A 15,788-nucleotide genomic window follows, 5' to 3' on the forward strand; every position below is an offset into this window, starting at 1 on the left:
CTGTTCAGTATACCGTCCAAGCCTAAATTTCATTGAAATGTGTGGTACTATAATTATGAGCAAGATTTAGGCCTACGAGTAACATTTCTACATTCAAAATTTGCTTGTTAGACCTAGGGTCTACATAATGTCCTTGAGCCAAGGCTGATGTATGTGCTGAATGAAGCAATGTGTGGATGGCTGTGTAAGAGTGGTGATGAGTGGACAAACCGCCTAATACTTGCACATTTATTTTGAATTTCTCTGATGCATTGGGCTCTCATCGAATATATACAAACGTAAGCCGTCTTGTAAATCATGGTTTCTCTCCTGCTCTTTGTTTCTTGTGTGTTCATTGCTCTTTCCTCTAGTCTTACGGTGGTTGCCTTTTTTTTACCTGCAGGTGTGTGTTGTTTCGCCTCAGCAGCATGGCTGTGGTCATCCGCTTGCAGGGTCTCCCGATAGTGGCGGGGACCATGGACATACGCCATTTCTTCTCTGGATTGACCATCCCGGATGGTGAGGTGCATATTGTAGGGGGTAAACGTGGTGAGGCTTTTATTGTTTTCGCCACAGATGAAGATGCCAGGCTTGGCATGATGCGTACAAGGGGAGCAATCAAAGGTACAAAAGTGTCACTTTTGCTGAGCAGCAAGACCGAGATGCAGAATATACTTGAGCTCAGGCGCAGGCGTTTTAAAACTGGCAAAGTAGGGGGAGCAGCAGGAAATGGTAGCAGGCCAGGTCCCACCGTCAACACATGTGGGAGGGGCAGTTTACCCAACACTTTACAAGGGTTCAGCAACACCAGACCAGCCACCATCACCACAGCTGCCTCTGCACATGAAACCATAAGCAACAGAAATGTGTCCACGTTTGCCACCACTAGCATGGGAAACATGCCCCCCAGTTTCAGCAACAACTTCAGCAGCCCAAACCTCACCATGGAATCCAGTATGAGAACAGCCATGTCCTCCCTCAACTCTGTGCCACCACCTATCCACCCTTTGACAACCATGCCACCCATGCCTTCCATACCACTTCCACCACCAGTGTCCTCTGTGCCTCCTGTTCCCACTGTGTCACCTTTAACCCAAGGCCCCCCTGTCCTTCCCATGAGTCTGTCCCACATGGGCTCAATGCCACCATTCAACCCAGGTGTCCCACCCCCTAGTGGACTGGCCCCAAGTCACATGTTTGTTGGCCATATGAACCCTCTGTTAAATCTCCAGGCACAGATGAAGGCAGCAATAGGTAATTCAGACGAGTTATATGTCCACCTTCAAGGCCTGCCCTTCTCAGCTAGTGAAAGGGATATTAGGGAGATTTTCTGTGGGTTAGGGGTGGACTCCATCCGACTGGTCAGGGACAACTTTGGCCGGAGTTGCGGCTGGGCCCTGGCCAAGTTCTTTTCCCCTCAGGACACTTTTGAGGCGCTCAAAAGAAGCAGCGGAATGTTAAGGCAGAGGTACGTGGACATCTCTCCGGCCACAGAGAGCCAGTGGATGAGTGTCAGCAGTGATGGCAATGGCGTAGGAGTGCAAGCCCACTCAAAATCCAGTAATATGCCCCAAGACCAGCACCGCCGCAGCAACATGAGTTCAGCGTCTCCTTCAACCAGCGATCATGCAAGGTCTCGCTCCCCTCACAAGGAGTTCTATCTCTACCTAAAAGGCCTGCCCTATGAAGTAGTAAATAAACAGATCTGTGAGTTCTTCAAAAACCTGGACGTTATGGAAGACCGCATTTACATTGCTTATGGACCCACTGGCCGAGCTACAGGTGAGGGCTTTGTCCAGTTGAGAAATGAAATTGATTACAAGGCTGCGCTCAGCTATCACAGGATGTATATGGGAAACCGATTCATACAAGTTCAAACCATCAGTAAGGAAGCTATGTTTGAAAAGATTGATTCCATTCGTCAAAGGATGCAGGGTGTTGATAAGAAAAACTCTGAATCAGGCAAGAGCCCTAGAAACTGTGCACACATCTCAAATATGCCATATAATGTGTCAAAGGAAGATGTTCATCTGTTTCTGGAAGGCATTGCGGTAGTTGAAGAAAGTCTTAAAGTTCTGGTTGACAGCAGTGGTAAAGGTCTAGGTCAGGCTGTTGTGCAGTTAAGTGTAGAGGAGGATGTGCTAAATGCTGAGAGACGACACAGGCAGAAGTTAAATGGCAGAAATGCCTTTGTGCATTTGGTCACCTTTGAGGAGATGAAGGAAATCGAGAGAAACCCACCACCACAGGTTAAGAGAGTTAAGAGAAGCCAGAAATTTGAAGGGAACTCTCAAGGCCAGGCACAGTATATGGGAAGCCAATTCATACAAGTTCAAACCATCAGTAAGAAAGCTATGTTTGAAAAGATTGATTCCGTTCGTCAAAGGATGCAGGGCGTTGATAAGAAAAACTCTGAATCAGGCAAGAGCCCTAGAAACTGTGCACACATCTCAAATATTCCATATAATGTGTCAAAGGAAGATGTCCATCTGTTTCTGGAAGGCATTGCGGTAGTTGAAGAAAGTCTTAAAGTTCTGGTTGACAGCAGTGGTAACGGTCTAGGTCAGGCTGTTGTGCAGTTCAGGGTAGAGGAGGATGCGCTAAATGCTGAGAAACTACACAGGCAGAAGTTAAATGGCAGAGATGCCTTTGTGCGTTTGGTCACCTTTGAGGAGATGAAGGAAATCGAGAGAAACCCACCACCACAGGATAAGAGAGTTAAGAGAGGCCTGATATTTGAAGGGAACTCTCAAGGCCAGGCACACGGCCATGCTCAGGCACAGAATCCTATTCAAGCCCAAGCCTTTGCCGGTATAACAGGAGAAGAGTTCAACTTCCTCAGAAACACTGTTGGCAATTTAGGCAATGGTCCTTTTCCTCAATTTACTGTCCCAGGTAATGGATTAGTGGGCCCTCCTCCACCCCCATTTTCAGCAAGTCTAGAGAATGTTGCCCTTAGCATTCCCCCACCCATGGTTGCCGGTCACTTGCCTGGAGCAGTTCTGGCACCCCCAAGCTTCCGACCTCAATTTACTGTCCCAGGTAATGGACTAGTGGGCCCTCCTCCACCCCCATTTTCAGCAAGTCTAGAGAATGTTGCCCTTAGCATTCCCCCACCCATGGTTGCCGGTCACTTGCCTGGAGCAGTTCTGGCACCCCCAAGCTTCCGACCTCAATTTACTGTCCCAGGTAATGGACTAGTGGGCCCTCCTCCACCCCCATTTGCAGCAAGTCTAGAGAATGTTGCCCTTAGCATTCCTCCACCCATGGTTGCCGGTCACTTGCCTGGAGCAGTTCTGGCACCCCCAAGCTTCCAACCAGGTATCAACAATGGCCCACCTGGCTTTGGACCAGAGGGCTTGAGGGGCAGGCCACCTTTTGACAACGGCTCTAGAAAGAGCGGAGGCCATAACCGAGGAAGTGGCCAAGGGCGTTCAGAAGTGCGCCCTCAGTCTGCCTTGGTCAGTGGCCCTGGCTCTGACCCTCTGAGAGGGCAGTCAACCGGAGGCCCTGGTAACCCTCGTGGACCAACCATTGTAAAGATCCAAAACATGCCTTTCACCGTAACAGTCGATGAGATCCTAGATTTCTTTTATGGGTATCAAGTGCTGCCTGGTTCAGTCTGTCAGCAGTTAAGTGAAAAGGGCCTGCCCACTGGTGAAGCAATGGTTGCCTTTGAGTCACACGAGGAGGCATCATCTGCTGTCATGGATTTAAATGATAGGCCTATTGGGGCTAGTAAAGTGAAGATAACCATAGGATAAGACTCCAATGTTCACCTCTACCAATAATGATTAAGTGACACATCCGGTTTCATTAATGCAAAAGTAAGAACTTGGATTTAGCATTTAAGCTCCCAACTATCTTTAGCTCCTTTACCAAAGTTATCAAGTTGTTAGTAGCGTAAGAATAAAATGGAACGCTGCTATATTGATTTGATGTATAATATGATAACTAAAGTGGAATGTTTGGATTTTCCAAATGGCAAAAAGCCAACTGTTGCCATGTAGATGTAGCTTGAGTCCAATCATATTTAGAGTAAGAGCCTTGAATGATATGGTTGGATTAAGAGGATAGTCTTATTGCTGTGCTGAGATGTCACTTTCACTTGGAAGCATGTATTATTTTCAAATGCCCTGACACTTTTTGTGTTCTTGTATTTCTTCCATAGATTTAACATTCTCTTTGTAATGATTTTCTAAAGGGGGTACTTGCCAAATGCTGCCATGCATGGTGTTAGTACAGAGAACATTCATTGTGTCATGGTTAAAGCATTTGCTTATTTGCTCTACGCTGTTTTTCACTGTTAATAAATGCAAATGTCAATGTTGTTGCTAGCTATGTTATATGATAAATTGTACTGCTTGTTTCTGAGAAAAAGATGTTGAACATTGACTTTGGTTTAATGGTCTGCAGAGCTCTTTAGAACTTTTTATCTGCCAACGTCCCCCTGCGATTTACTCTTTTTGAATTTGAGCTGTTTTGCAAAGATGTAAATACTATATGGAATGTTTTAGTTTTGTAGTGTTGTCTAACAAGAGACACTTAAGTTTTATATTTTTGGGGACATTGCAGCTTATTTCACAAGTGTGTATATACTGTTTAGCGTACACTTTTGTCAATAAAATGACATTTCTGACAGATTTACAAGCCATTCTATTTTTCTCATTTTTCTACTTGCTTGCTGATTTTCTATATGAACAATAAAATGGTTTTGGGAAGGCACCCAGATTTTACCAAACGTTCCAGGTATGAAATCATTTTTAAGGCCCAATGTAGCAGTTTTCAAATCATTTCTGGGTAACAATTAAGTACCTTACTGTGATTGTTTTCAATTGAAATGGTGAAAAATAAACAAATTAGCTGCGAAGAGCAACTTCTCTGTCTTGGGGGGGCAAAATGGCAGGGCAAAACCCCCATCCCACCAAAACAGGTTGAAATTTCTGACAGCCTTTTCAAACCGCTCTTACGGGGAAAAGGGCATTATCATTTTCAGGGAAATTATCATTGAATGGGAAATTTGATAGGGTTTGCCAAGAAACCCATACAGTAGGCTGGTTTTCCAGACCCAGATTTAGCCTAGTCCTGGACTAAAATGCCCTTTCAATGGCAATTCTCTGTTAAGAATTATTTTTAGAACAGAACCAGGCTTAATCTGTGTCTAGGAAACCAGCCTTTAAAGCACCTCAAACGCCAGTCCTTGAGGGCCAAGTTCTGTGGGTTTTCACTCCTCCCTTGTACTTGATTGATCAATTAAGGTAATTGATTAGCTAAAACTCCCCCTTACCTGGTTGTCTAGATCTTAATTGCAAACCCCTGCCTTTTAAAATGTTAATGTAAAACTTTTTTTTCAACTTCATATTCATCATCTCCAGCACCAGTAAAAAAGAGGATAAGTGTTTCAAATTACATCATTGGAGTGCTTTGTGTAATTTTAACCAGTTATGTGTAGGCGTTGCCTACTAATTCCCTACTAATTGGTTGTCTTTGCAAAACTCTTATTTTTTATCTTTTTTACTACAAAACATAGAAATGTGCCATTTTCACATGTTGATATTGGGGTGGTGCTGGAGGTGAATATGAAGTTGACTTTTTTTTATTTCCCTTTAAGGGTCACTTTACTCAATGTTTTTGTATTTTGTTCAGTAGTCCACTGTTGATATGGTCTCATTTTTTATTTCAGCACAAACAGTTTACAGATGGAGCACTGTATATAATTATGTTCATAAATTGTGTGTGTGGGTTTTAATAGAGTACACATTTATTCCACTGTCACAAGGCCCACTTTCAATTCCACTATAGATGCTAGTGGCAAACATGCCTACTAGAAGGCTAAGATAACATCTGTTTCTTGTGTCTTACAAGCTAGCCTGGTGCTAAACCTAAATGTACCTTGTTTTTATCATGCGGTTTAATGGAACATTTTTGACTGATTCATATGAGTTCTCTGAACATGAATTTTATTTTGAAGTGGTGTAAAACGTATACAGCCTTTTTTTTATATAGGCTACTCATCAATTAAGTTGTTTATTTCAGAATGTTTTAAAGAGTGAAATGCTGGGTGTTCTTTGATATTTGGGATATCTGCATTTCTCACTTTGTCCTAATGAGCCCACAGATTGAGAAAGGCCTAGTATACGGCACTGGGGTGAAATGGTAGGTTGTTTTGTGGACATACATGACAACCTAGGGCTTGCTTTGAACATGCTGATGAACGTAAAGCATATTTAGAAACTGATGTGGCCTGGAAGATGCCTTTTTCACTGTTAGAGCCCATGGAAAAAGCTGCTGAGTTGCAATGCAAAGCAAGTTCGGACTTACCTGTCATTCAGTATTCATACATGCCTATTTTGGTTTGCTTCCTTTAAAAGTCACTGAGTGTGCTTCTGGATTTTACTTTATATTATGCATTACACTACTTTTTGGGTACCAAACTGTCAGGTATAAGGCAATGAGAGCCACTTGCAGAGCCAATTGGTTTACTGTTGGATTTGCATGCAAAGGTAAGTACGAGTTATGTTTATGAATTGTGCGAGGTGACATGGTGTATAGTAGATTAAGTATTTGTGGAATTGTGCTTCCAATATCAAGGCAAAGTTTTGCTGGACATGATTTATTATGGTTGGACTTCACGATATTCCTTCTTTTCCCATCTGATCTCACACTTTTGAAATCAAGCCGTTAACCGGATTGTAATCTAAAGCAGTAGGCTATATCAGAAATTGCCATATAGCTGGTCTTTGTTGCTATAATAGACACAATCCCAAATCCGGAGGGAATCTGACATGGGACGGAAGCACAGCCTTGTGCAGAATAAGCCACAGTTTTATCACTTCCAATTGACACTGGATTTCAAATGGGGACAACATTGTGATGGATATTTTTGTTCAGTAAAAAGTGTTTCTGATTGATTTGCCTAATTTGTGTCGTTCCCAATTAGTCTCAATCAACTCTACAAATGGCTATATTGAGTGCAGTTGATAGGCCAACAACACTAGAAGATCGAATGTATTGGGTTGTAAATGGCAACATTATTATACAGAAAAATCATTCACTGATGCAGTGAACAGCTAAGACTACAGTGTTGCTGGCTATTAACTAACTTAATTGCTTTACTTATTTTTTTTATTAATTGATGTGCTGAACTTCAGAGTGAGCTGAAGTGTCTGTTCTACAGGATTGTATTATCATTTGAGCTGAATAGGCGTTCTGTCCAAGGATATGGGTAGAAATGCATGTATAGCTATAAAATGTATAGGTGTGGAGAAATGGATAGCCAGAATTTGAGAACAAAAATTACAGCTCAAAGTGAAAATATTAGTTAGCCTACATAGGAAATAGAGCCTTGGTATTTGCTGTATACAGAAAGGGTTGTGTGCCCTTTGTGTGTGGTAGCCTAATATACAAATAACTTTAGTTAGTGATGTTAATGTTACTTAATTGTTTACATTTAGATGAGTAGTAGTGCAGAAATAAGTTGCACACCTTTTAAACCAGTACAAAGCATAAGTGGATTATATAAAAAAAAAACTGATTTGAATGAAAACATGTATATTTTGGTGTAGAATTTTACTGCAGACGTCCATATTTTAAATTAGGTGCTTGGCAAAAATGCACCAGTTTCACAAGCTCTGCTCTCTGTAAGAATATTTTTGATCAGGACATAGTAACCTATTAATTTGCAAATTCGCAAGGCCCGAGAGATCTGGGCTACGTTTCAAACTAATAAAAGATACACCTTCGTCAATTTACCATCGCCTTATGCCCTTAGGGGAATTGCCGCCCCCAATCTTGTCGTTAGTTCAAATGAAGACGCAAGGGCAGTTAGCAACGTAAGCCCCTCAGCCCTCGTTTTTAATGGGGTTTGCGAATGTACAATTATGTTCACGTCGGGCCTGAAACGCCCCATAATTCAATTCGCGATGATTGTACATCTGCTAAGAAAAGTCTGCCAAAACTTAAAACCTCAACATCAATATGGAGATGTCAACATACAAGTGTAAGTAAGTTATACATTAAATTCACAAACACGTCTAGTAAAAGTAATGATGATTTTGTTTTTGGAAATTGTAGAAATAAAACATTTTCCTTCTTCAGAAGTTCCAGCGAGGCAGGCTAACGTTAGCTAATTAATTAGCTATTATACAGTAGGCGTTAATAATGACATGCAATCATAATTGTCTACTTACATAGTTAATGTAAGTAGACATGCAATCATAATTGACTAGCGCATATAAACCACCAACAAGCTTCCGGTGGATGAAAACACAGTCATCGCGGGATGAACGTGTGACGAATTTCCGGGCAAGGGCGGTCCGTTTAAAAATCGTTCCTTCCTTCCTCGCCCCGCAAGTGTATACTCGTCAGACGTCATGAAACGTTATCAGAAGTGTCCACTTAATTTGAGGGCTTGGGGGAGAGGGTGTGTCTGTTAAGTGATTGGAATGCAGCGCCAGTGATACCAGAATAGATATTGTACAGGCAAATTGTAATAATATACAATTATTAACAAATGTATGTGTATCGCTTGGTTTAGTTAGCTCCGTTTCCAACGGTGGTTAATGACTGTTTATTGAACGGAGTTTATACGTTAACATTGTACATCGGATGGATAGGCTAATCGTAAATGGCTACATATTTTATGTCTCCAGAAAAAAATCATTCACCCTGTCGCACTGGATGCAGCTTCAACAAGGGATATGCGGTCGTCACTAATTACCACAGCCACAAATGGCTAAACCCCGCCTATTTCTACAATTTCTAAACTTAACCCTAGGCACACTGCTAACATTATGACTAACCTTAATCTTAAATTAAGACCAAAAAGCACATTTTGGTTTTCATGAATTTTTACGATACAGGCAATTTGTGGCTGTGGTAACTAGTGACAACCGGGATATGTGTGTAGCCACTTCCTGCACGGTCAGTACTATCTGGGATTCTTAGGACGTCCCCTACCTAACCTTAACCCTTACCTTAACAACAAATATACAAATATTTGCCTTAACCATGTTAAACTTCCACGACTTGCATGGGGCAGGGACCCTTCCCCCTGCACTGCGGGCACCGGGTGAGTGACGTTGTCTCTTGTCCAATAGGAACGTTTTTTATGGTTTCTGATCATCCAATGTTGAGCTCACTTGATCATCTGCCACACCTTTTTTTAGGAAATATTTCCTGGACTCCACATTCATTTCGTGTTACGGCAGGGTGGTGTTTAGTTGTAAGACAAGTACAACTGTTTCATAAGAGACCTGATATTCCGCTTCGTGCGACAAGGTAATATTTGTAGCCTACTTATTTTTATAAAGTAAGCCTCTGTTAGTTTAGAGATCGAGGTGAGCAGGCAAATCCGTTTATTGTTATTTTATGGGCGTAATGGGCCCTTGCCTTGGTTGTCAGTCTGTTTTTTTTTTTACTTCATAGAAACTTCTCTCTCCATGTCGAGTCTACTATAAAATAAGCGTCTGGTAGTTTTCAAGGTGTCTGATTCACAGCTGAACTTTTGCTGTTGATTAGGAAGTATGTAGTTTATTGTAAATATACAGTACCAGTGTGTTGTGAACAACATTGGCGTGAGCCAGGGTTTTTAGCACGACTACTCAAAACCCGCCCAAAAGGCCTGAAAACTAGGCCAACATTTTTTTTCACAGTAAGAGAGTTGACATATTTATACAATAAACCCTTTTTTTCCCCACCATAACGTTTTCGAGGCAATTAAGAAGAAATATCATAGTAATTTGTAACAACGTTAGATGCAAATTCGGTTTAACTCTAAATAATAACTATTGCGAGCTGTAAAGTAATTTGAATATGTCGCAAGAGAAGATAATTCGCTCGTTTCAAACTCCCCAGATCATTTTCCATCACTTGATAAAGGAATTTGAATGTCGCAAGATAAGATAATTCGCTCGTATTAAACTCCCAATATAATTTTGCATCAATGGATGTGGATCTAACTCGTTTTACTTATGATTACGCAAAAAGGCACAAGGGGGTGTGGTATGTGGCCAATACGCCACAGCTAACGCTTCGAGACCACCGATAGTATGGTTACGCAAAATAGTGTGCAGCATCATCTGGATATGTATGTATGCAACAAAAGTAAAACATTCACCTTCTGCTACCGTTTCTGTCAAGCCGTACGCATACAGCAACACACCGAACGCCCTACAACTGCCTCTGCAACGCAAGGCAAATGCAGCGTTTCATTGGAAATGAATGTCATTCTGTTGTACCAAAATGCAGTGAAGCTGTCGGTGTGATCGAAACGTAAGGGCTGTTCTTACCCATGACTCAACACGGAGTGCCTGGATACAGCAACATATACCACAAACCCCCTGGGTGCCTTATTGATATTATAAACTGGTTAAGTTTTAATGTCAAATGCACAAGTACAGCGAAGTGCCTTTCTTGCAAACTCAAAACCCAACAATGCAGTAATCAATAACAATGTATTACAAAAAAAATAATAGGAAATAGGAAATGCACATTAAAGAAAGTAAGCATACTATATACAGGAAATATTTAAAGTCAGATCCAATACCATATTTACATGTGCAGGGATACTGGAGTGATGGATACTGGGGACTAAGCAAGAGGATATAAGATAAACAGTAGCAGCAGCTCATATGTGAGCAGGTGTGTAGAGTCTAGGTCTGGGCGGTATACGTGTTTTTACTATATACCGGTATTGATGTACGGACTCGTTTTGTTTTTTCTTTACCGTCTGTAACAGTATTTGAATGTTTGGTTTGTTAAATGTGATACGCCGTGTGTAACCTCCATTCAGTATTGTTGTAATTGTCATTATTATAAATAAATGTGTAAAAATTATTTTGAAAAAACGGCTGATTTAATCGGTATCGGCTTTTTTTTGGGTCTTCCAATAATCGGTGTCGATGTTGAAAAACCATAATCGGTCGACCTCTAAATTGGCAATAGCACCGCCTTCGATCCCGTGGCGCTACAGAGTCTGGTGCGGACAGCCCAGTACATCACTGGGGCCAAGCTCCCTGCCATCCAGAACCTCTATATCAGGCGATGTGAAAAGAAGGCCCAGAACATCGTCAAAGACTCCAACCACCCAAGCAAGCCATAGACTATTTTCTCTGCTGCCGCACAGCAAGAGGTACCGGTGCATCAAGTCTGACATCAACAGGCTTTTGAACAGTTTTTATCCCCAAGCAATTCGACTGATAAATAGCTAACAAAATTGCTTCACGGAATACCCGAGTTCACCTTGTATCTGTATTGACCTTTCATTTCAATATTTGCACCGTCTCTATGCACACTCACAGGGCCAAACACACACACTAGAGGTCGACTAGATTTTTCAATGGCGATTATTGGAGGGCCAAAAAAAGCCGATGCCGATTTTTATTTACTTTTTTTATTGGTAATAATGACAATTACAACAATACTGAATGAACACTTATTTTAACTTAATATAATACATCAATAAAATCAATTTAGCCTCAAATAAATAATGAAACATGTTCAATTTGGTTTAAATAATGCAAAAACAAGTTGGAGAAGAAAGTAAAAGGGCAATATGTGCCATGTAAAAAAGCTAACGTTTAAGTTCCTTGCTCAGAACATGAGAACATATGAAAGCTGGTGGTTGCTTTTAACATGAGTCTTCAATATTCCCAGGTAAGAAGTTTTAGGTTGTAGTTATTTCTTTTGTTGGACTATTTCTCTCTATACGATTTGTATTTCATATACCTTTGACTATTGGATGTTCTTATAGGCACTTTAGTATTGCCAGTGTAACAGTATAGCTTCCGTACCTCTCCTCACTCCTACCTGGGCTCGAACCAGGAACACATCGACAACAGCCACCCTCGAAGCAGCGTTACCCATGCAGAGCAAGGGGAACAACTACTCCAAGTCTCAGAGCGAGTGACGTTTGAAACGCTATTAGCGCGCCCCCGGCTAACTAGCTAGCCATTTCACATCGGTTACACCAGCCTAATCTCGGGAGTTGATAGGCTTGAAGTCATAAACAGCGCAATGCTTGAAGCACAGCGAAGAGCTGCTGTTAAAACGCACCAAAGTGCTGTTTGAATGAATGCTTACGAGCCTGCTGCACCCTACCCATCGCTCAGTCAGACTATCAAATCATAGACTGAATTATAACATAACACACCGAAATAAGAGCCTTTGGTCATAAAAATGGTCGAATCCGAAAACTATCATTTCGAAAACGAAACTTTTATTCTTTCAGTGAAATACGGAACAGTTCCATATTTTATCTAACGGATGGCATCCCTAAGTCTAAATATTGCTGTTATATTGCACAACCTTCAATGTTATGTCATAATTAATTACGGCCTTTGTTAGGAATAAATGTACTTCACACAGTTCGCAATGAGCCAGGTGGCCCAAACTGCTGCATATACCCTGACTGCTTGCACAGAACAATTTCCCTAGTTAAGAAATTCATGTTAGCAGGAAATATTAACTAAATATGCAGGTTTAAAAAAATATATAGTTGTGTATTGATTTTAAAGAAAGGCATTGATGTTTATGGTTGGGTACATTGGTGCAACGACAGTGCTTTTTTCGCAAATGCGCTTGTTAAATCATCACCCGTTTGTAGGCTGTGATTCAATGAGAAATGAACAGGCACTGCATCGATTATATGCAATGCAGGACAAGCTAGATAAACTAGTAATATCATCAACCATGTGTAGTTAACTAGTGATTATGTTAAGATAAGTTTAATGCTAGCTAGCAACTTACCTTGGCTTCTTGCTGCCCTCGCGTAACAGGTAGTCAGTCTGCCATGCAGGCTCCTCGTGGAGTGCAATGTAAGGCAGGTATTTAGAGCGTTGGACTAGTAACCGGAAGGTTGCAAAAACGAATCCCCGAGCTGACAAGGTAAAAATCGGTCGTTCTGCCCCTGAACTTGGCAGTTAACCCACCGTTCCTAGGCCGTCATTGAAAATAAGAATGTGTTCTTAACTGACTTGCCTAGTTAAAGGTGTATATAATGAAATAAAAAAATTGGCAAATCGGTGTCCAAAAATACCGATTTCCAATTATGAAAAATTCGGGCCGATTTCAAGTTATCGGCCATTCTGATTAATCGGCTGACCTCAAATTGCCATACCAAGCAGTGATTCAGCCAGTCAATATGCTCTCAATGGTACAGCTGTAGAACCTTTTCAGGATTTGAGGGCCCATGCCAAACATTTTCAACCTCATGATGGAGAAGAGGCACTGTTATGCTTTCTTCAAGTGTGTGTGTGTGTGTGTGTGTGTGTGTGTTAGGACCATTTTAAGTTGTTAGTGATTTGGACACAGGATTTGAAGTTGTCTACCTGCTCCCGGCACCACACTGCCAGGTCACTGACCTCCCTGTATGCTGACTCATTGTCGCTGGTGATCGGTCCTACTGCCGTTGTCGTCAGGGAACTTCATAATGGTGTTGGGAGTTGTGCATGGCCACACAGTCGTGGGTGAACAGGGAGTACAGGAGGGGACTAAGCACACACCCCTGTGGGGCCCCTATGTTAACCTGTTGGGGCTAGGGGGCAGTATTTATACGGCCGGATAAAAAACGTACCCGATTTAATCTGGTTACTAATCCTACTCAGTAACTAGAATATGCATATACGTATTATATATGGATAGAAAACACCCTAAAGTTTCTAAAACTGTTTGAATGGTGTCTGTGAGTATAACAGAACTCATTTGGCAGACAAAAACCTGAGAGATTCCTTTACAGGAAGTGGCCTGTTTGACGATTTATTTGCTTTCTTTGACATCTCTTCCAAAAACTCAGGATCTCTGCTGTTACGTGACACTTCCCACGTCTCCAATGGGCTCTCAGAGCCCGGGAAAAACCTGAATGAGGTAATTCAAAGCCCTGGCTGAAACACAGGAGTGCTTTTGCTAAGTGGTCTATCAGCAGACAAAGGCTTAGGCGCGTGCACTGCCCGCCCCCGCCTTTCTGTTTTTCCCTCTGTTTACAGACAGGCAGATTGCCGGTTGGAATATTATCGCTTTTCTACGAGATAAATTGCATAAAAATTGATTTTAAACAGCAGTTGACATGCTTCGAAGTACGGTAATGGAATATTTAGAATTTTTTTTGTCACGTTATGCGCCATGCGTGCGACCGTGATTTACCATTCTGATAGTGTCTAGAACGCACGAACAAAACGTCGCTGATGGAACATAACGATGGATTATTTGGGACCAAACCTACATTTGTTATTGAAGTAGAAGTCCTGGGAGTGCATTCTGACGAAGAACAGGAAAGGTAAGACCATTTTTCTTATAGGAAATATGATTTTGGTGAAGGCTAAACTTGCCGGGTGTCTAAATAGCTAGCCCGTGATGGCTGGGCTATGTACTTAGAATATTGCAAAATGTGCTTCATCCGAAAAGCTATTTTAAAATCGGACATATCGAGTGCATAGAGGAGTTCTGTATCTATAATTCTTAAAATAATTGTTATGCTTTTTGTGAACGTTTATCGTGAGTAATTTAGTAAATTGTTAGTAAATTCCCCGGAAGTTTGCGGGGGTATGCTTTTTCTGAACGTCACATGCTAATGTAAAAAGCTGTTTTTTGATATAAATATGAACTTGATTGAACAGACATGCATGTATTGTATAACATAATGTCCTAGGTGTGTCATCTGATGAAGATCATCAAAGGTTAGTGCTGCATTTAGCTGTGATTTGGGTTTTTGTGACATTATATGCTAGCTTGAAAAATGGGTGTCTGATTATTTCTGGCTGGGTACTCTGCTGACATAATCTAATGTTTTGCTTTCGTTGTAAAGCCTTTTTGAAATCGGACAGTGTGGTTAGATTAACGAGAGTCTTGTCTTTAAATAGCTGTAAAATAGTCATATGTTTGAGAAATTGAAGTAATAGCATTTCAAACGTTTTGAAAATCGCGCCACAGGATTCAACTGGCTGTTACGTAGGTGGGACGATTTGGTGCCACCTAGCCCAGAGAGGTCAGCGTGGCAGAGGTGACATTCCCTACACTCACCACCTGGGGGTGGGCCCGTCTGGAAGTCCAGGATCCAGTTGTAGAGGGAGGTGTTCAGAGTCCTAAGCTTGGTGACAAGCTTGGAGGGGACAATGGTGTTGAACACTGAGCTGTAGTCAATGAACAGTATCCTCACATAGTTATTCCACTTATCTAGGCTGGTGAGGGCAGTGTGGAGAGCAATTGAGATTGCATAGTCTATGGATCTGTTGGGGCGGTATGCAAATTGGAGTGAGTCTAGGGTGGCTGGGATAATGGCGTCAATGTGTGCCACAACCAGCCTCAAAGCACTTCATGAATACAAAAGTGCTACAGGGTCTTAGTCATTGTGGCATGGACCCTTTTGAGTTCTTGGGAACAGGAATGTTTGTGGTAATCATCAAACATGTGGGGATTACAGAGTGGGACAAGGACAGGTTGAAAATGACCGTGAATATGCCTACCAGATGTTCTGCGCATGCTCTGAGAACGTGCCCTGGAATACCTTCTGGGCCTGCGGCCTTGCAGGTGTTGACCTGATTTAAAGACCCTTCTCGTGTCGGCCTCGGAGAGCGAGATCATCCAATCTTCTGGGGTGGTGACGGCCCTCACACCTGGCTCAATGTTGTTGTCAAAGTGTGCATAAAACGCATTGAGTTTGTTTGGTAGAGGCGTTGTTGGGCAGATCATGGTTGGGTCATCCGTAATGGACTAGCCCCAGCCACATGCGGCGGGCATCGGAGCCTGTGCAATATGAATTGACTTTATTCCTATATTGTCCTTTTGCTCGTTTAATGACTCTGCGGAGGTCATAG

The 15,788-nt window shown here is 41.9% G+C and overlaps 2 protein-coding genes across 5 annotated transcripts in view; both read left to right on the top strand.

The window, feature by feature from the left end:
- The window catches only part of LOC115208429 (RNA-binding protein 12), a 47,732-nt gene extending 43,103 nt beyond the window's left edge, over positions 1-4,629 (top strand). For all 3 annotated transcript variants that reach the window (XM_029776488.1, XM_029776486.1, XM_029776487.1), the window contains exon 2: positions 383-4,629. In XM_029776488.1, the coding sequence (XP_029632348.1) occupies positions 408-3,743 (3,336 nt within the window). In that variant the 5' untranslated portion in view covers positions 383-407 and the 3' untranslated portion in view covers positions 3,744-4,629. The remainder of the gene's footprint in view (positions 1-382) is intronic.
- A 4,508-nt stretch (positions 4,630-9,137) lies between these two features.
- cpne1 (copine I) overlaps positions 9,138-15,788 on the top strand; it is a 30,798-nt gene continuing 24,147 nt past the window's right edge. For both annotated transcript variants that reach the window (XM_029776491.1, XM_029776490.1), the window contains exon 1: positions 9,138-9,258. The gene's annotated coding sequence lies outside the window, so the exon portion shown is untranslated. The remainder of the gene's footprint in view (positions 9,259-15,788) is intronic.

The sequence above is a fragment of the Salmo trutta genome, chromosome 14 (assembly GCF_901001165.1).
Source record: "Salmo trutta chromosome 14, fSalTru1.1, whole genome shotgun sequence".
NCBI lineage: Eukaryota > Metazoa > Chordata > Actinopteri > Salmoniformes > Salmonidae > Salmo > Salmo trutta.